The following is a 19,703-nucleotide window of genomic DNA, read 5'->3' as shown; positions in this document are numbered from 1 at the left end:
TCCATGGGATTTTCCAGGCAAGAGTACTGGAGTGGGGTGCCACTGCCTCCTCCATACCTGTTAGCTATCACCTCCCTAATCTGCCTGCTCCTCCAAGTCCTAGGCAACCACTAATCTACTCTTTTTCTATAGATTTCCCTTTATTAGTTAACATTTCATATTAATGGCATTATATAATATGTGGTTTTCTGTGACATCTTTTACTTAGTATGTTTTCTACATTCATCCATATTGTACCATATGTCAATGCTTCCTTTCTTTCTATGGCCTAATAATATTCCATTGTATGGATATACCACACTTTGGTTGTTCATTCACCAGTTGACGGACATACAGGTTGTTTCCACCTTTTGGCTTTTATGAATAATGCTGCTATAAACATTTGTGTACCAGTTTCTCTGTGGACCTATGTTTTCATTTTCTTTGTGTATGATTCGAAGTATTGGGTCATATGGTAACTATATTTAACCTTTTGAAGAACTGCCAATTTTCCAAAGTGGCTGCATCATTTTATAGTTGCACTGGAAGTGTCCGAGTGTGCCAGTCTCCTATTATTAGCTGACTTGTTAATTCTAACCGTCCTAGCAGGTATGAAATGGTTTCTCATTGTGGTTTTGATTTGCATTTCCCTGACTTCTAAACTCCAAAAGGTTTTGATTGGTGGCCTTAGCCAAAATGCAATGGAAGAACAATCTAAGTTATATTTACTGGAAGTTTCTTCCAGCCTCTGACTCTAGGTCATCTGTACCTCCTGCTGGTCGTGGCCTGCAGTAGAGCATTTGATTCAAGGGTTTGGGGTAAAGCTGGATGAGTCTTTGAGAAAACCTTTTTGCCTATACTGTACCTGTCCTGAGACATCTACCAGTCCTCACTGACACCCAGTTCTGGTTTTTTTTTTTTTTTTTTTACTTCCATACATGACATGACCCTGTGAAGTTTTGAGGAAGGAGGCTTTATTAATCAATGGTGATATCTGTTGGTCAGCTTGAATGAAAGGCACATTTGGACTCCAGCACTGCTTGGGTGGGTTAGAACCAGCCTTTCCTGTTGTGGAGCCCCTTTAACCTCATGGTGCCCTGTCCTTTTGTTTAATTTTTGGCTGCATCCCATGGCATGTGGGAATCCAGGGATTGAATGTGTTGCCCCTGCAAGTCTTAACCACTGGGCCACCAGGGAAGTCCCACGGTGCCCTGTCCTTTGGCTCAGGGGCATATGAGCTTCACCTGCCTTCTGACACAGCCCTCTGAATGCGTCTCATTCCTTCTCTCCCTTGTCTCCAATTTCCTTCCTTTCCCTTCCCTGAAGATAGCCATTAACTAGCCGGGAAAGTCACGTCACCTTCTTGTGGCAGTTTCTTCTCTTCTACCTGGACGTACTAGGAACTTAGTTACCTCTCAGGGGTAACATGAGGACGGTATGAAATCATGGGCGTGAAGGCACCCTGAGAAGGGCCTGGCCCTGAGCACTCAGACCCTCAGTGGAAGGCAGCTGGTGGCCAGCGCTCAGACTGGCCGTTGCTCGCCCTTCAGGCATAAATAAAAGGCTGACGGCCGGCTCAGTGGCCTTTTCTTACCTGCCAGTCACATGGGCTTATTCCTTCCCTGGGGCCTCAGTGCAGAAGGGCAGCCACAGGCAGCACACGGGCCACCATCATACACACACACACACACACACACACACACACACGTCGATCTTCGTTTAGGCAGTTGGCAGCTGAATGCTCTTAGTAGAACCAGGAGGTCAGGAGGTTACAACCAGCACATCGAGCCTCGCCCCCGCCACAACCGCGGAATGATAACTACTTCTACCGTTGCCCAAATGGGGACAATAAACCCTGCCACTCGTGACCATGAGAACCCTCATGCCTTCCAGCCTGACTCCAGGCTGAGCCCCAGGGCAGGATACTTTGAGAACACAGAGCAGCTAGGTAGAAGCAACTGGACGGGGTGGCAGGCAGGGAGGCAGGGGGCACATGGGTGTCAGGTACAGGAGATGCTCAATCACATGTGTGGGGGCAAGCAGCCATCAGGATGATTGGCAGTGGTGAGAGAAGTGGGTTCAGTTGGGATGGGGCAATAGATAAATTCCCTCTGCCAGGGTGCTTTGGCCCACTTCCAAAGGTCAGTTTGTGTAAACTGCTGATCCTGTGCTAACCTGCTCTTGGCTGAAGGCCCCTCCCACTCAGGGGATGTTTAGTGTCCTGTAAAAGTTGGGCAGCATCCCCTGCCTGCCAACTTTTGGGCAGCACTGGGTGGCATCTGTCTGTCCCACCCCAATGCACACCCTGCTCCCCTCCTCGCCCCATGCCTGAGAGCTCCCTCACAGGCATCTGGCCAAACCAGCAGGGCTAGTCAACTTTTCCTGGGCTTTAGCGGTATTTTTGGAGTTCACTGTCTTTTTCTAATCTGTGTAGTTGAGTGAAAATGGCTCATAGTTCAGTTGAGTTAAAACCTAGTGTGGGCTCCGTGGCTGCCCATCCCCCTGGGATTTGCTTCCTGAGCTCTTCTTCTGTAAAAGCTATGGCAATGACAACAGGGAGGATGCATCAGCCTGCCCTGGTCCTGTCCTCAGGTGATGAGACCTCATTGTTGGAGCTGGCCTCCCTCTGTTGCAGAGGGTCATGTCGTGATCACCTGGAGTTTTGACTCCTGTTCCCTGGGGATTCTTTGCAAAGAGACAAAGACAGAAATAAAAGAAAACCAGATAGGAAATGTTAAGAAACACATTTCTCAATCAATTTCCTAATTTCTCATTAACTAAGTGGCCCAATAGAAAGTAGTTATTAGAACATTTTTATCTGATCCTCACAGAAATTAACCCAACACTACCTGCTCTGGGATGTGTGTGTGTTCAAATCTTTTCTTACCCATCAGAGCACTTGCCGCTTTGTTTTCCAAAGCCCAAAGCCTTTTGGTTTGCTGTTTCCCTTTCCAGGATCTGAAGCCCCTCTATGCTAACCGGTGCCACTATGTCCCCAAGACATCTCAGAAGGAAGCTGAGGAGGTAAGAGCCAGAATGGGGTTACCCGTCTTACCTTTGGGAAAAGTCTCCTGTTCTGCCTAGAACCCTTTTTCTTTGACTCTCTTCCCGAGGCCTGCAGCTTGCTGTGAGGTGTCTTTAGTTGATTTGTTAGTGGTTCAGTTCAAGGCAAGGTGCTAATGGGACCATGGTCATAGGTTAGCACGTCCTGAGGCCTAATCAGATTCACTTTGTTCTGTGGTCACAGGCTGCCCCTCTGACCCCAACAGGCAGCCTCTCTGTGTGTGGCTTTGATCCTGAGAGGGACCGAGGAGAGTACAGAGGCCACAGGCAGGTCATTCCCCACATCTGCGGAGGATAGTTCAGCTGCCTGGACTTGATGTCTAGCTGGAAGTAAAGTGGGAGGCCCACCAAGGCAGTAGGCCTGGACCCGGGAGGCAGAGCCTGAGTCTTACACGCGGGCGGGGTGGTGGCGGTGGTCAGGAGCCAAATGAAGGTCATCGAGAAGCCTGCTTCAATTTGAGGCTCTGGGGCAGCTGTCGGCCTGGCCCTGACTCCCCTGGTCTCATGACACCCCCAGGAGACCAGTCTGATGATGCTTGTGTGGACACGTGAGGTGTTATCTCTCCCACCCCACACAGCTCTCCTTGGGTCCCTGTCACCTCATGGAGAAGCCGAGGCAGTCTGTGGGCAGTTGGGTGAGGTGAGGCTTCAGGTCATTCTCGGAGAGCTTTCATTTCAGCTCACAACCACCCCTCCCCAACCCAGAGAGCCCTTTAACATGAACCTCTACCGTATGCTTCTAGCAACATCGACCATTTGGTTCTCTGTTGCTACTGCTAAGTCGCTTCAGTCATGTCCGACTCTGTGTGACCCCATAGACGGCAGCCCACCAGGCTCCCCCGTCCCTGGGATTCTCCAGGCAAGAACACTGGAGTGGGTTGCCATTTCCTTCTCCAATGCATGAAAGTGAAAAGTGAAAGGGAAGTCGCTCAGTCGTGTCTGACTCTTAGCGACCCCATGGACTGCAGCCTACTAAGGCTCCTCCATCCATGGGATTTTCCAGGCAAGAGTACTGGAGTGGGGTGCCATTATGAATCAACCCCCACTCTGAGAATAGTTAGAAAAATGGTAAACTTGTGATTGTTGGAAAAGGCTGAGAAGTGGGTGTAAAGTGGTGACTGCATTCCATAAAATGGACCGGCATTAGGGGAAGCCTTCTCCCTAAAATCCAGTGTGAACGGTGCCTGGGGAGGCCGGCAAAGGTATGGCCCTGCTCCCAAGGCGTTAGGGCAAGTACTTACATGGTGACTTTGCCACCCACTTGCCCCATTTTCCTTTCCTGATCAGCAATTCACTATTTTTCCAAACTATTCTCGGGTTAGAAAGGAATAGAAGGATGCACGTGCCGACAGTGTGTCAGAAAGGCTTGAGCTTTTGGATGAAGGACCCAATATAAAATAAGTGCCTGTTTACCATCCGTATCCTCTGTAACACAGCAAAACACATTTACAAGCACTTCGTTGCACCTGTGCTGGGGGGAGGGTAGCCTGGAAGATTTCTCACAAACAAAAGATGGTAAATGGAAGTTAATTTTTCCTTTTTTGTGGGCAAACTCGAGATGTATAAAATGTCATTGTTATTCTCTTGATTTCATCATGATCGCATTCTTGTGTTACCTTGGTGACTGTAAAAATATGAATGATGACTTCCATAGGTTCACTTGTAACCCTGGTCCCCCTAACCCTATTTTTCCTGTATAAGGTCATAAGTTCCTCAACCAAAAATTCTCCTTCCGCGAGGGTTATGAGGAACCTTACGCAGGCAGCTCGAGAGGTACTAGTGTACTTCAGAGTGCATGTGACCGCCCCTCTGTCTTCCTTCCCCAATGTGGTCCTCTTTCCTCCTGTACCCTGATTCCCCCTCATAGCCTCACTTCCTACCGTCCATTTGTTCTTCTGTCCACCCTTCCATCCGTCCTTCCTCCTCTCCATCTCCACCCTCCAGGGATGGGGTGCTGAGGGCTGTGGCTGAGGCTGGATGTGAGCCCAGCTCCACAGTGACTTGCCTCATGCACGAGATCAGCCAGCCGCCCGCCCAGCCCCATCCCGGCTGTGCTTTGGTGTGTTCATTTCACAGCCATCCTTACCGTCTCCATCAGTTCACTAGCTCGCACTGCCAATCCCAGAGGGTCCTGCTCCCACCCAACGCCAGCTCACCTGCTCACTGCTGTGTGTCCGCAGGTGAACTGCCCTCACCTCAGCCGTGGATTCTGCACACCTCGCATCCGGGGCAACACCTGCTTCTGCTGTGACCTCTACAACTGCGGCAAGTGAGTGCCAAGCCCCTGGTGGTGTGACCACCATGGGCATGAGAAGGACTAAGTGGGGGAAGGGTGCACGGTAGGGATCAGAGAAGCAGAAGACACTGGTGTGTCCATGGATTTCAGCTGACAGGTGTTACCTGCCGTCTCTGTGCCAGGCAGCATACTAAGTAAGTACTTTCAAAGTGCTGATCTCATTTCATTCTTACCTATGATTTATGTACAATTATTCTTCCCATTTTACAGATGATAAGACTGAGGCTCAGAGAAAACAGACAACTAGTCCAAGGTCACACAGAATTTGACAATGGTAGAGGGAGGGTTCACAGCCAGTTCTAAGTCCAAGTTCAACAACATTCAACAAACAGTTATTGAGCATTTTCTCTGTGCCTGGCCTTGTTCCAGATGTTGGAGATTCAGCAGCAGGAGCAAAAAAAAAAAAAAAAAAAAAAATTCCTTGCCCTCATGGAACTTAGATTTTATTAAGGAAGATAGTCAATGAACACATGAATATGTAACATGCCAGGTGTCAATCAAAGCCATGAAAAAAAATGAAGCAGGAAAGATAGGTAAATAGTTTCAAAGTGGGGAGTGTGAGTACCATGTTGGATAAAAGGAGCCAAGGAAGAGCTCTTTGAGGAGGTGAAATTTGTGAAGAGATCTGAATGATGCCAGAGGGCCAACCAAGTAGATACTTGAGTAAAAGAGTATCTCAAGCAAACAGAACAGCAAGTGCAAAGGCCCTGAGGCAGGAGCAGGCTTGGTGGTGCTAGTTCTGCTACAACCACTCTGGTGCTCTACTGTTCAATGTTAAAACATCATTTATTCTCTTTCAAAACACATTTAGGTGCCAGAAATACAGAGTCCTGCTGAGGAGCTTGTAGGCCAGCAGGGATGACAGACTTATGAGCCATTGATTACAGTCTAGTGTGAGAAGTGTGGTGGGGATCTGGGGAGGTACTGGGGAACCTCTCAACACAAAAGACTGGAAGCCAGAGTTGCTGGGGGCGGGGGGGGGAGGAGGCGTGTCAAGGAGGAGGGGATGTGGGAGCTGAGGCTTAAAAGATAAGACGGGAGTTAGGAGCAAACTTAAACTAGGGGTGGAGATGGGGAGGGTCTTCCCAGCAGTTGTGGAGTGGGGGTGGTTTTACAAGGTAGTAGGAGGTGAGGAGTAGAGCCCTAGTCATATACAGACCACAGGAATGCTTTGGGACTTGACCCTGTAAGCAACTGGGAGCCACTGAACGGTACAGCATGGCGCATGGAGTTGAGTGGCTGGAGACAGCGAGGGAGCCACGCCAGAGTCCAGGCCAAAGGGAATGGAGCCTAGATGAAGTTGTTGTGGGGCTGGTGGAAAGCAGGTAGTACTTCTAAGAGGAATTTAGAAGGTGGAGTAGACAGTAGTGTGTGAAGGCGTGATGCAGAACATAAGGAAATGGCCCTGCACGTCACGCACGTGTTTTCTTCCAGCTCTCAGTGCAAGGGGGCTGAGGAGGGGAAGGGAGGAAGGGAGGAGTTGGCAGAAGGATGAAGCTAGATCCAGAGGGGTCAGATGGATGCACTGCTCCTCACTCACACTCCTTACTCTTGGTATTGGCGGACCAGTTTTCTCACTTGGAGGATTAAGACCAGAGGCAGGGGAGGGGGAAGGGGGAGTAGGAGGAGAAGAGAGATTCACCCCAGCCTGTTTACTTTCTCTGCTAGCACTGGTCTCATTTCGTTAAAAGATTTGGCAGTGGAGGAAGAGAAACTGAAAGACTCAAATGAGGTTTGGGGATTATCTGGGAGGTTCAATTATTCATGTTGTAATAATAACTAACACTTGAAAAGGACTTCCCTCCTTAGCGGTGATGGAGAGCTGGCTATAATTGTACTTCCTGAGCCCATCCTTCCAAAAATGATCAAAGAAATGTAAAATAGGTCCTAGGGGATTTGGGGTTATTTTACTATCTTTCCTCTTGCCTCCCCTATCTGCCTCCCTCCCCCTGCTCAGTCCACCCCTCTCTTTTTACCTCTTCCCTCCTTTGGACAACCTGTCCTCTGGCCAGGTCTCCTTTTTCCCTTCCCAGGCCTCCTGAGATCCCAGGAGGTGAGAAGAGGCGGGCTGGGAGGGCTGACAAGTGATTCCTCGCGGGCACACCTTTCTCTGTGCAATTAGGTGTGTTTCTGAAAAAGGTCTGAATAAACTAAATCCTGCTTTAATTTCCATTTAGCTGAGCCCTTAGGTGAACTTTTTTTTAAAGTGGAGACTCAAGCCCAATTAATCTTCCTGTCAATCTGAACTTCATAATCAGTGGCTTTCTTAAAGCAAGTTATGCCAGGGTTGTCTTCAAGGCCCTAAAGAAATTTTATGAGGAGCTCTGCTAAAAGTCTGGGCTCCCTAAAGGCAGCAAACATGAGTTCATCTTATCTGTATCCTCAGGCCCCAGCACAGGACTGGGCTCAATTCAAAAACCTGATGACAAGGGAGTGACATGTATTGGAAAGGATCAAAAAGAGGAACACCCTTTTCTCCAGGAATATAAAGTATTGGGCCAGGCGACTAAGAGGGCTACGGGTGGAGAGTGGGGTGCGGGGTGTGGGTACTGCTCATAAAGGCCTTTGAGCTGGAAATGCTGCTCACCCACCTGATGTCTGGAGACCAGCTTCAGGCGGTCATCGAGTCCTTGCCCAGGTCTGTAAGGGCAAAGCCACCGGGAAAGCACTTCCTGAGCTTTTCATCAGGAAACCGTCCCATGCAATCAGAAACCAAGGCTGTGAGACTTCAGAGGCGATGATCCTGCAATATAAGGAAAAGATTTTCCTTGACCTGAGGCTTTTCCCAGCCAGCTCGAAGGAGACCTAACTTCTAAGCCTAAATATAGCTAGCTGCAAGCCTTCTAAGGCTCAGAGACTTTAATTTTGCCAAATGCATATTTGTTTTCCTCACACAAAGCCTATTTTTAATCAATTGCCAGCTCCTCCAGTCCATTTCCTGGAAAGGAGGCCAAGAAAAAAAAAGTGGAAACAAAAACATCAGGCAGTCATTTGTAGGGCACTACGGAAACAGAGTTTCTACTGTCCCCTTGAAGCCACAGACCTTCTTTGACGTCAGGGGCAGTGAGGTTTTAACACCAAACCTAGATGATTCTGTTTCAGCCTATGCAGGAAGGCGGTTTCTTTAGGATACAGCTCCTCAGCGGCTGCCTTCCAGCCTTCCCTCGGCTTTGGAGAGGTCAAGTCAATATCACTGGTTTTTGTCGTGTAACCAACAGGAAGCGAAAGGACATGGGGGTGGTTTGTGAACTGCCGCCACTGGTAATAAAATGAAAGACGAGAGCTCGCTTTCATCTGTTCCTCCCTTGGGCGAACTTTTTCTTGAGCTCCTACTATGTGCCAGGGATTGTTCTAGAAGAATACATATTGATAAAATAACATTTTGCCCTTAAGTAACTGAGTTTACCGGGGGATCATGGGGAGGTGGAGAAATGTGTCCAGAGGTGGCACACAGCCTCTATCTGTCCATGGGGAGTTGGTGAATAATTCCAGGCCCTTATGGAAGAGCAGAAGGATGCCCTGTGGCTTTATCCAAGATCCAGTGCCTCCTAATTTGTTGAGTGGGGACTGAAACGAAGAGAGTTTATCTGTTTCTCCAGATATACCCAGCAAGTTAAGAGCAAGTGGGTGAAAGCCCAGATTGGGTAATCAGTCTTATGATCAATGCAATGATCTGTCTTTGAACTCAATTACTCATTCCCCAAGTATCTGTTGATGACCCACAACAGTTCTCTCACTGAGCTCGGAGGCAGTGAGGGAGACACAACAGAAGTGTAAGAGATAACCTTGCCCTCCAGAGGTTAGAATTTAGATGGAGCTATCATGTCCACCTTGGCCTTGGTTGCAGCTTCAGCTCTAATTAGGCTCCAGGTAAACATCGGATCAAATGAATAGCTGCATTACTGATATATGCAAAGTGCCGAACTAAGAAGAACAGACTGAGGCTGTGGGAGCCCAAGGAGAAAGGTGATGAATGGGCACTGGAGTCCTTGAAGAATGAGACCAGTGTGTGGAAGCTTTGTGCAGTGGGAGAGATCAGGAGAGGCTGAGAACAGACGGCAATACCTCCCATGCAGGGGGAGAAATCTGAACAAAGGTCTGGAATAACTACCCCACCTGGCTAGTTTGGTGCTTCTGAGGACCAGCCTGGCTGGAGTGTGGATTCCATTCTGGAGTCGGATCATGGCAGACTGAGGAATTGGGGCACATTTTCCTGAAGGTAATGGAGAGCTGTGGAAGGGTTTTGATTAGCTGAATGACTTAGTGTTTTAAATGTGTTGGGAAGCTGAAGCAGGCTGTGGTGGGCTCTGGAAGGAGACTTTGCAGTCATGAAAATTTGACGGTGGGAGCTGTGAGAATACAAAAGATGAAATTTCAGAGGAAGTTCTGCCCCAAGACTGAACCAAATGGAATCATGAATCTCAAACAGAAACAAACCACATTAATTTGCTAAACCCTTAACCAGATCTAGTATTAATGTTCTTTTGCTTCATGGCTCTGTAAAAATAACATAGTAGCTGCTGAACCCGCTCAAACTGAAACCAAACATATATTCTCTACAATTATTGAATATTTTCAACGAACTACTAACCAAGCCCCATGTTGTGGTCTGTGTCCTTATAAAGCATCACTACTTTTAAGAACACAATTCAAGGATTTGACTCATTTTGCCAGAGGCTGGCTCTTGGAAGGGAAATAAAACAGCTACAGTGTTCAGGTGGTAGAGTACTGCTAGAGTACTTGTATTGTGCTGGAATACTACTTTCGTGCATTCACTTGTGAAACCCCTCAGGCTCAGAGAGGTTAAGAAAGTTGCTCAAGGTCAGACAGCAAATAAGTGACAGAGCCAAGGTTCAAGCGCAGTCTGCCTCCAGATCTGCTCACTGTACTGCCCATCTATATATCTACAGGTGTTACCAGCCTGCCCTTGGTGTATTAGGATGTAAGCACTTCACTACTTTCAAAGATAACTTGGGAGAAGTCAGAAGCTGATTCTCAAACCTCCCCTGCATCCCTACAACCCTACACTCACCATTCCACACAGGGCTCCCCTGTAAAGGGGAGCATCCTTGTAGAGCGGTGCCTTTTTGAGCAGTAAGTCATCTGTGTATCTTCCTTGTCCCATCCCCAGGCCTGAGTACTGTGCCCACTAATAGAAGGCGCTCAGTGTATGCTTCCAGGCGGTGTCCAGCTATGTTCCCCCAAATCCTGAAATCCAGTTCAAATTCTGGTGAATTGAAACACTGTTAAAATTCCACTGTGGAAGCTTACTGTTTAACACAGTGGGTCTCAAAGATCAATGAACTCAGTTAACACAAATCCCAGAGCCTCACCCCCAGTGGCGGGGCCTCAGAGTCTGCATGTTTAACCATCTCTTTCTCAAAGATGCATGCACACACACAGAGACGCACAGAGGCACCCACGAATAACACACTGACACACACAGGCTGGCACACAGATATACAAACACAGATGATTTTGACACAGGCTGTCCCATAACCACACTGGTTTCAATTCTTTAGAGATACACTGGTTTTACAGAATTCTAAGATAATTCACCTGTAAAGTTTAAAAGTCTTGTGTGAATAATCTCTCCCTGATTCATTTTGGAGGTTAACCTTTATTTTCTTTTTTTTTTTTTTCATTTTTGGTGTTCTTATAGCAGGAGAGTTGCATGTAACAACCATACTGATGCCAGGGTGTTTGGTTGTAAGTTTAAGAATCAGTGTTTGAGATTCATTACTGATTCCAGTGGCCAAGTTGTAAACTACTTTGCAACGTCCAGAAAGACAGGAACTTTTGTTTAATTTATTTAACAGCTAACACCTTTCCTCAGTGTGTGCAAGTGTGTGGAGAGATTTCTCTTCCTCTTTTTGTAAAAGCCTCCAATCCCATCGGATTAGGACCCCACCCTTAGACTTTAAGGGCTTCCCAGGTGGCAGTAGTAGTAAAGAACCCGCCTGCCAGTGCAGGAGATGCAAGAGACTCAGGTTTGATCCCTGGGTTGGGAAAATCCCCTGGAGAAGGGAATGGCAACCCACTCCAGTATTCTTGCCTGGAGAATTCCATGGACAGAGGAACCTGGCAGGCTACAGTCCATGGGGTTGCAAAGAGTCAGACACAACTGAGCACTTAATAGTATCCTGTACCTTAGACCTTATGATCTAACCTTAATTTATTATCTCCTAAAAAGCCCTTCTCCAAATACAGTCACTTGGGAAGTTAGGGTTTCAATATATGAGTTTCAGAGGGAGACGCAATTCAGTTCATAGAAAGTAGTGGGCTAGAGAATGATGGGGCTGGATGGGGGATTATCTTTGGACAGAGTGGTCAGGAAAGGTCTCTCTGAGGAGGCGCTATTCAGATTTTGTGCAGGAACTCAGCTTTAGTACTTTATTGGGATGTTCTTTATTGGCATTTCATTTTGTTTTGAGAAAGGAAATACTGAAATCATTGAAGCCTGAATTCAGATCCCAGTTCTACTGCTTACAATTTGAGGAAGTTCCTAACCTCTCTGTGCTTCAGTTTCTTCATCTGTAAAATGGGAATGGGGACTAATACTTACATCATAAATATTGTAAGGATTCACAGTGCTGCCTAATAGAACTTCCTGTGATGACAGAAATGCTCTGTCCAGTATAGTAACCAGCCACTAGCATGACCCTTAAAAGTGTGGCTGCTGAGCATTTAATGTGTGCCTAAGCGTCTGCCTACAATGCAGAAGACCCAGATTCGATCCCTGGGTTCGGGAAGATCCCCTGGAGAAGGAAATGGCAACCCACTCTAGTATTCTTGCCTGGAAAATCCCATGGACTGAGGAGCCTGGTAGGCTACAGTCCATGGGGTCGCAAAGAGTCAGACATGACTGAGCGACTTCACTTTCACTAGTGAGATGGAAGAACTGAATTTTTAACTTAATTTTAATAGACACCTGTTGACTAGGAGCTGCCATAGTAGCACAGATGTGATGAACCCATGTCTGTAAAATGCTTAGCCCCCGTGCCTGCACACAGCAGGTATTAATAATTCCCATTTAGGATTAACATTAGCGATGGTAACAAGTATTTCTCTGGCAGATAGGAGGGGTTTGGGGGAGGGGGATAAACAGCAGTGACACTTTGATTCATTATACTATCTTTATCCCCAAGTGCATTCTTGGCTTCAGTGTCCATTATGATAGTGCCCCACGTGACCCCCTGTCTTTTCACTGGGCTGCATGGTAGCCAAAGCCCTGGGGGACAGCCTGCTCCCTGGCGACTGACTGGGTGCGCTTCTCCCCTTCCAGCCGGGTAGAGATCACTGGTGGCTACTACGAGTACATCGATGTCAGCAGCTGCCAGGATATCATCCACCTCTACCACCTGCTCTGGTCTGCCACCATCCTCAACATCGTTGGCCTCTTCCTGGGCATCATCACTGCCGCTGTCCTGGGGGGCTTTAAGGACATGGTAAGGAAGGAAGTGACTTCGAATTTCCACAGAGGCCCCTCTTCCTGTAAAGGGTGGGGCAAGGCTCAGTGGGTGGGGGCCATGGGGACCCGCGTTTTGAAGGGAGGAACAGAAACCATTGCTTCAAGAATGTAGCTGCCTTGGAGGGGGTGGGGAGGGTGGGATTTCCTGGCGGTCCAGTGATTAGGACTCCGCGCTTTCACTGCCCAGGGCGCCGGTTCAATCCCTGGTCCGGGAAGTGAGGTTCCACAAGCCACAGGGCATATGGCACAGCCAAAGGAAAAAAAAAATGTAGCTGCCTTCAAACATCTTAAGTCGAAGGAGCCAGGTCATGTCCTCAGCCTGCAAACATGTCTTGTTAACATGAGACACTGCCTGTGTTTTTGATGCATATTCTGGGGACGGGTGGGGTTCATGCTGGTTATGTAAACATAGCCTGTCATTACCCCAACTCATCCCACACACACTTTTAGTAGAATATCTTTTGGGGTAGTTTTTCCTGTTACAGACTTCAGGAGAGCTGGAAGGAAAGACGTTTTTTAGCTACAGGTAAGAAGTAGGGCTGTCTCCCCCTCCCCAGGAATTTCCTCCTGCAGTTTCTCCAGAAAGCTGCTTGTCCATATTCACATGGGTGTGAATATGCATCTCAGGGCTCAGCACCCAGGAGGTCCTCCATAGTCCTGGGGGCCTTCCCTCTTTTGCTTTTAAAGCACTTCAAAGCTTTTGTTTGCTTATTTAATAAACCTTGATCTCTAATTATGGAGATAATAGCTTTAGAGCTCTGGTTCTCAACCTGGCCTCCGATTAGAATACAATCACCTGAGGTGCTTTAAAAAATCTGCCGGCCTGGGCCACTCCTCCAGAATGCCAATTTAATGGGTCTAAATCGAAGCTCAGGCAGCAGTACTTTTAAAAAAGCCCTCCTAGTGATTCCAGTCTGTGGCTACACTGCGTGCATGCTCTGTTGCTCAGTTGTGTCTGACTCTTCTCAGGAGAGCTCAAGCCCTAAGCCTGGTGGAGGCATGGGGCTAGGGTGGGGGGCAGCTTGGAGGGAGAAGGCTGTCCTCTCAGTTTGAGCCTGACGGAGCTTTGGCATGAGAAAGCTTCTTCAGAAAAGCTGTTTCTGGGTTGGGGCTTCTTTGGAGAAAAGAATGCACTTTGTCCTTTTCTTTAAAACTTGGAGTATAGTTGCTTTACGAGGTTGTGTTACTTTCTACTGTGCAGCAAAATGAATTAGCTATACATATACATATATCCCCTCCTTTTTTGGATTTCCTTCCCATTTAGGTCACCATGTAGCACCAAGTAGAGTTTTCCCAGGGGACAGACGAAGAGAAGCTTCTGGTTGGGGTTGGCGAGTTGAGATGGGACATCCGATGGGTGTTAAGGGTTCTCTGAATTTCCTCTGAGCTCTGAGAGGTGGACAGCTAAGCACCCTGAGGCACAGACTGACTGGCGGCCACCTGCTAGGCTCTGTGGGGCTCCTGCAAGGACCCCTATCACAACTCAGCTGACCATTGATGTATAGATTTATTTCTTAACTCTTTTTTAAAAAATCGTTGAGGTATAGTTGACTTTACTATAGCATATTAGTTTCAGGTGTACTATGTGGCCTGTTCATTTCACTGTGACCTTTGATCTCTAGGGGATTAAGGGGTTTGTTGACAGTCTATCCTGAGAGGTGGCAGTAATAGCCCCTTTACTCTCTATAAAGGGCATTTGCACAATTCCTTTCTCCGCTCCTCTCCCACTACTACTGCCTCATGCCTCATTACTCCCACCATTAACAGTTGAGGAAACAGGCCCATAGGAAGTCAAGTGACCTGCCCACGGCTAAATAGCAGAGCTGGGAGTGGAGCCCAGGTAGGTCAAATGCCAGAGCCTTTGCTCCTGCCGCTCCATCACACTCCGAATGCCCCTGAGGATCATTCGGCCAGCCCTTTCTGGTTCCATAGGTGTTTTAACACACATCACCTCCTTTGTTGAGTTTCTTTAATTTTAAAAATTAAAAGCCAGTTGTTTCCAACTGTTGGGAGCTTCTCTGAGAAATGAGGAGGAGAGTGAGGGAAGACCTGAGCCTCATCCAGTGCCAAGCCTGGGAACCCAATTGAGGGCCAGTGGGGAAAACAAAAGATGAAGGCAAAGAGCAGAGGCAGGAAATTTGATTCATGACAAGAGAGAGCAAGTATGAGCTATATATTACGACAGGGCACCAAAGAAGAACCATTGTTTTGATCGCTTTATGAAAATGAGACATGGTATAGAAAATCCTGGAACATCAACCAGAAAATCCTTGGCCTACGTCCAAACGTGCTTGATGCCTCATGGTGATGTGTCTCCACCCTGAGTAGAATGCCTTAGGGGCCTCAGGGAGGCCCAGAGGAGCTGGCTGATGAAAGGCATTCCTGAGGAGTGAGGCCAGGAGCCAAAGGCTGTGAGCTGGCAGCCTTCAATGGGATCAACTCGGAGCACTGTTTCCAGAGTTGTGGGAGCCTGAAAGGAAAAAGGACGTCTTCATTCCCTGACCAGAGGGGCTTGGTGCCAAGGATCTTAAAGAAATGTTGGATGACCACAGTGTTTGTGGCTCAAAGATATGAGAACTTGAGATGAATCATAAGAAGTGATACTGTCTTGCCATTTTTTGCTACTTAGTGTCTCTGGTGTAAAGTAGGGAGAAATCAAAGTGGTCTTCTTTCCAAAGTCCACAATCATTGTCTTTGAAGGGACTCAGTTCTGTCCGGGTGAGATGGATTTGACCATTTCCTGTGCCTGGAGGAGGAAATGGCTACCCACTCCAGTATTCTTGTCTGGAGAATCCCATGGACAGAGGAGCCTGGTGGGCTACAGTCCATGGGGTCGCAAAGAGTCAGACGCGACTAAAGCAGCTTAGCACAGCACAGCACATTTCCTGTGCTTGCAAATCACCGTTTGTTTCACTGGAGCTCAGAATGCTACTTATCAGAAGTGGAGATCTCATAACTTAAGCCCCAGAATTATTGGTACAGAAACACACATTCCTATATACACACACGAATAGAAACAGAGCCCAGATTTATTGTAAAATCAGAATTATGGATTTAAAACTGTAACTAGACCATGCTCTGGGGCAATCCCTTTTGCTCCTTCCCTGTACCACTCCCAACTTCACCCCCCTTGACACTCTCAACCTCTGTTGGTACCTTGTCCATTTTCTCTACATCCTCTGCATCTCTCATCTGTGGCTCTCCTGTGCTTATTTCATCTTCCTCCTGTGTTTCTTTCTAATATTCAACTTCCTTTCAAAGAGGATCCTGGACCCCCAGCCTTGCTACACACAAAAAACCTTTTCTAGATCGTTTATATTCCCCAATTGCATCTCTGTGGTTACGTGTGTATGCTCAGTCGTGTCCCACTCTTTGTGACCCTATGGACTGTAGCCCGCCAGGCTTCTCTGTCCATGGGATTCTCCAGGCAAGAACACTGGAGTGGGTTGTCATTTCCTCCTCTAGGGGATCTTCCCGACCCAGGGATTGAACCTGCATCCCTTGCATCTCCTGCACCGGCTCTTTACCATTGAGCCACCTGAGAAGCCCTCTCTTTGCATAAAAGAGCTGGTTTCATTTTGCAAGAGTTGGAGGGTGTGGTTTTAACTGGCACAAGGCCAAGGGAACATGATTTCTGGGACTTCCTCAGGCGTGACATTTCTTCTTGGAATCCTGGTGGAGAGGTAAGGGCATTGCTGAACACTCCGCTTCTGTAATGCGAGCCAGCCCTTAGAATGGTCAAGACCTCAGCCCTCTCCCACACATGAGAGAGGCTGAGAAACATTTCTGTGGTTGTCTGTGAGCAGCATCATAATGACTGAGGTTTGTAGCTCTTCAAACCTCCTAGAGATGTAAACAGTAACCCACTCCAAGGAAGAGAGCAACAGACTGTGTTGAAACTTGCTCTACGGGAGTTTCCTCTGCCAACACCCCAACATGGTTGCCTGTGCCATTGCCAAAGCCTGCCCACACATTTTCATCACTTGAGAGGAAGCTTCTGCTCACCGTTAACACAAAGTAGATACATACCAGAAACAAGACACATGGACTTTGTGGACAGCTCTAGATTATATGCACGAACAGAGGGGGTGTCAATGACATGGACCATGGAAAGGACATTTCTCCCACACCTTGAGCCATGTGGCACTCATAAGGTACAAAGCACAGTCCTGCTTGGGAACTCATGAGCAGTGGTGACTTCCTCTAGCAGTGTTTTGGCCTTATTGAAATCCAGACTCCCATCCTAGACAAGATTGCTTTTAACCCTTGAAGGGCTACACACACCACCATGTTATAAAAAGGGTATTCAATTCTTTCTGCATTGTTTTATTTTCCCCAAAATGTGTGTGTGTGTGGAGGGGTATCAATATACTCTACTTGGTCTTTCTTGGTTTCTGTGCTAAGATTTTGCCTCCAGCCCCCAGGGCTGAGGCGAAGTGAATACCTTCATGTGTGCCTGCGAGCTCCTTAGTGAGGTTGGAATCTGCAAGAATCCTTACAGTTTTTCCAAACTCTTCATGATTAATCATATTTTTGTCACAGTGAGAGCAATAGTCTTGTTGGTTTAACATTTTGTATTGGGGGGGTGGTTCTCAATTTTTTTTTCCTTTGTGTTTTTGAAAGTCAAAGATTTCAACTATCGGTTTGAATTTTTCAAAATAGTGTGGGGAAATGATACAAGTGATACGTAGTAGTTGTGAAAACTTCGGCTGTCTAATTGAGAGTACAGAGTCCCCATTTACTTCCTAATACCACTGCCCTCCCCAGACACAGCCATAGCTAACAATTTGTTGTGAATCTTTCCAGATTAATTTCATTGACAAGTGTATATTTATATATAATTGTTTGGGTCTTTACATAAACTGGGATTATGCTTTGGTAATAGAACATGGTGACTTTTTAAAAGATTTTATTTTTAGAGCAATTTTAGATTCACAACAAAACTGAGATGAAGGTACAGAGATTTCCCATAAACTTTCTTCCCCAACACACAGCCTTCCCCATTATCAGCCTCCCCCATTATCAACATCCCCCACAGAGTGGTACATTTGTTAGCAAGGATGAATCTATATTGACGCATCATAATTACCCAAAGTCCATAGTTTACCTTAGGGCCCACTCTTGATGTTGTAATTCTATGGGACATAGAATATTGGACAAATGTATTGGACAAATGAATTCTATTGGACAGGTGTATAATGACATATATCCATCATTCTGGCAGCACACAGTATTTTCACTGCCCTAAGTAGCCTCTGCGTTCTGCCTGTTCATCCTTCTTCCCAATCCCAACCCCTGACAACCAGTGATCTTTTATTGTCTCCATAGTTTTGTCAATGGCTTGCTTTCTTAAACATTGTTTTTAATTTTAATTTTTGACTGCATGCAGGCTTTCTCTAGTTGCAGTGACCAGGGTCTACTCTTCGTTGTGGTGTGTGGGTTTCTCATTGCCATGGCTTCTCTTGTTGCAGAGGCTGGGTTCTAGGCCCTCAGGCTCAGCAGTTGTGGCGCCTGGGCTTAGTTATCTCGTGGCATGTGGGATCCTCTCGGACCAGGGGTTGAGCCTGCATCCTCTGCATTGGCAGGCGGATTTTTAACCACTGAAGCACCGTGGAAGCCCTGTTTTTGTTTTTTATATTTACAAGTATATCCTGGACAACTTCCCTGTCACTAACTATAGGTGCACATCATCATTTATCAACAGGTCCATAGTATTCTGTAGAATGGATGTCCCGTGGTTTATTTACCCATTCCCCCAGTGATGAACATTTATATTGTTTTTTGATTTTACAGAACCCAACTCTCCCAGCACTGAACTGCTCTGTTGAAAATGCCCATCCAACTGTTTCTTACTATGCTCGTCCTCAAGTGGCATCCTACAACACCTACTACCATAGCCCTCCTCACCTGCCACCTTATTCTGCTTATGACTTTCAGGTACGTTTTGAGAGAAAAAAAAGAAGTCCCTGTTACCCTTGCTCTTGCTCATCCTCTCTTATTCTCTCCCTATTTTGGATCCTTCCTAATATATATGAGGTAGCCAGGCTCTCCATCCCGCAGCCTGTGGGTACCCGTGAAGCTTAAGGACTGCATAGGCAGGCAGTGATGGCGGAGGCTGGGAAAGACACAAGAGGAGAAGCAACAGAGTGACAGACGAAAGGGGGAGAGAAGGAGATAGGATTCAGATGTCCCAAGGAGCGCTGACCTCCCCTGAGGTACTCATGAGTACATCACCACAGACCCCTGTCCAATGGTGGCTTTTTCCATTCCTCTGCTACAGGAAGAGGCTTGTCTAGTCCTGTTCCATAGCACAAGGACACGCTGAATCACACAAGGGTTTGAATCAAATCTGTAATGAGAAAGCAGTCCCTTCGTTTTTTCTAGACTTCCTAACTGGGACTATACAGAGAAAATATTTTTTATAACACCCTTCTCCCTTCCTTTTTAATTTTTTTGCCTTGTTATCATGTGGGTCAGAAATAGTGTTACCAAATTTGCACTTTCCCACTTTCCTTTTGAGCTAAGATGAAGCACAGAAAAACAGAACCCAAAAGGCACTTCATTAAAGGGAATTCATTGTACGTGGTCAGAGCGCTGAACTAGACACTTCAGGAAAACAAATGAAACGGTCTTTTAGGCATTTACAGTGATTATAAACCCTGGACCACAGAAGAGTGGGATTCCACTCCAATCTGGTTAATTCAAAATTTGGGGACCAGGGAAATGCCTTTGAAAGGAGGCAAACCCATAATGAATTTTGTTCTATTGACTAAGAGTCCTGAATGTTCCAAGGGGACATAAAAGCATGACTGTTTGGGGGTGCTTCCAATTAACCAGCCAGTTTAGAAAAACAGAGCCCTTGGAAAACCTAATTTCTGCCTCAGATTAACAAAA

At 46.9% G+C, this 19,703-nt stretch overlaps 1 protein-coding gene across 2 annotated transcripts in view; it reads left to right on the top strand.

The window, feature by feature from the left end:
• TMEM255A (transmembrane protein 255A) overlaps positions 1-19,703 on the top strand; it is a 48,040-nt gene that overhangs the window by 20,192 nt on the left and 8,145 nt on the right. Inside the window, exons 5-9 of one of the 2 annotated variants that reach the window (XM_070784128.1) lie at positions 2,935-3,003; positions 4,744-4,815; positions 5,223-5,311; positions 12,624-12,786; positions 18,603-18,746. In XM_070784128.1, the coding sequence (XP_070640229.1) occupies positions 2,935-3,003; positions 4,744-4,815; positions 5,223-5,311; positions 12,624-12,786; positions 18,603-18,746 (537 nt within the window). The remainder of the gene's footprint in view (positions 1-2,934; positions 3,004-4,743; positions 4,816-5,222; positions 5,312-12,623; positions 12,787-18,602; positions 18,747-19,703) is intronic. The other variant, XM_070784129.1, reaches the window with a different exon arrangement.

Source organism: Bos indicus, chromosome X, assembly GCF_029378745.1.
Source record: "Bos indicus isolate NIAB-ARS_2022 breed Sahiwal x Tharparkar chromosome X, NIAB-ARS_B.indTharparkar_mat_pri_1.0, whole genome shotgun sequence".
NCBI classification, from domain to species: Eukaryota; Metazoa; Chordata; class Mammalia; order Artiodactyla; family Bovidae; genus Bos; species Bos indicus.
Note: the sequence above shows the minus strand (reverse complement) of the source record. Positions and strands in the feature narration are given on the sequence as shown.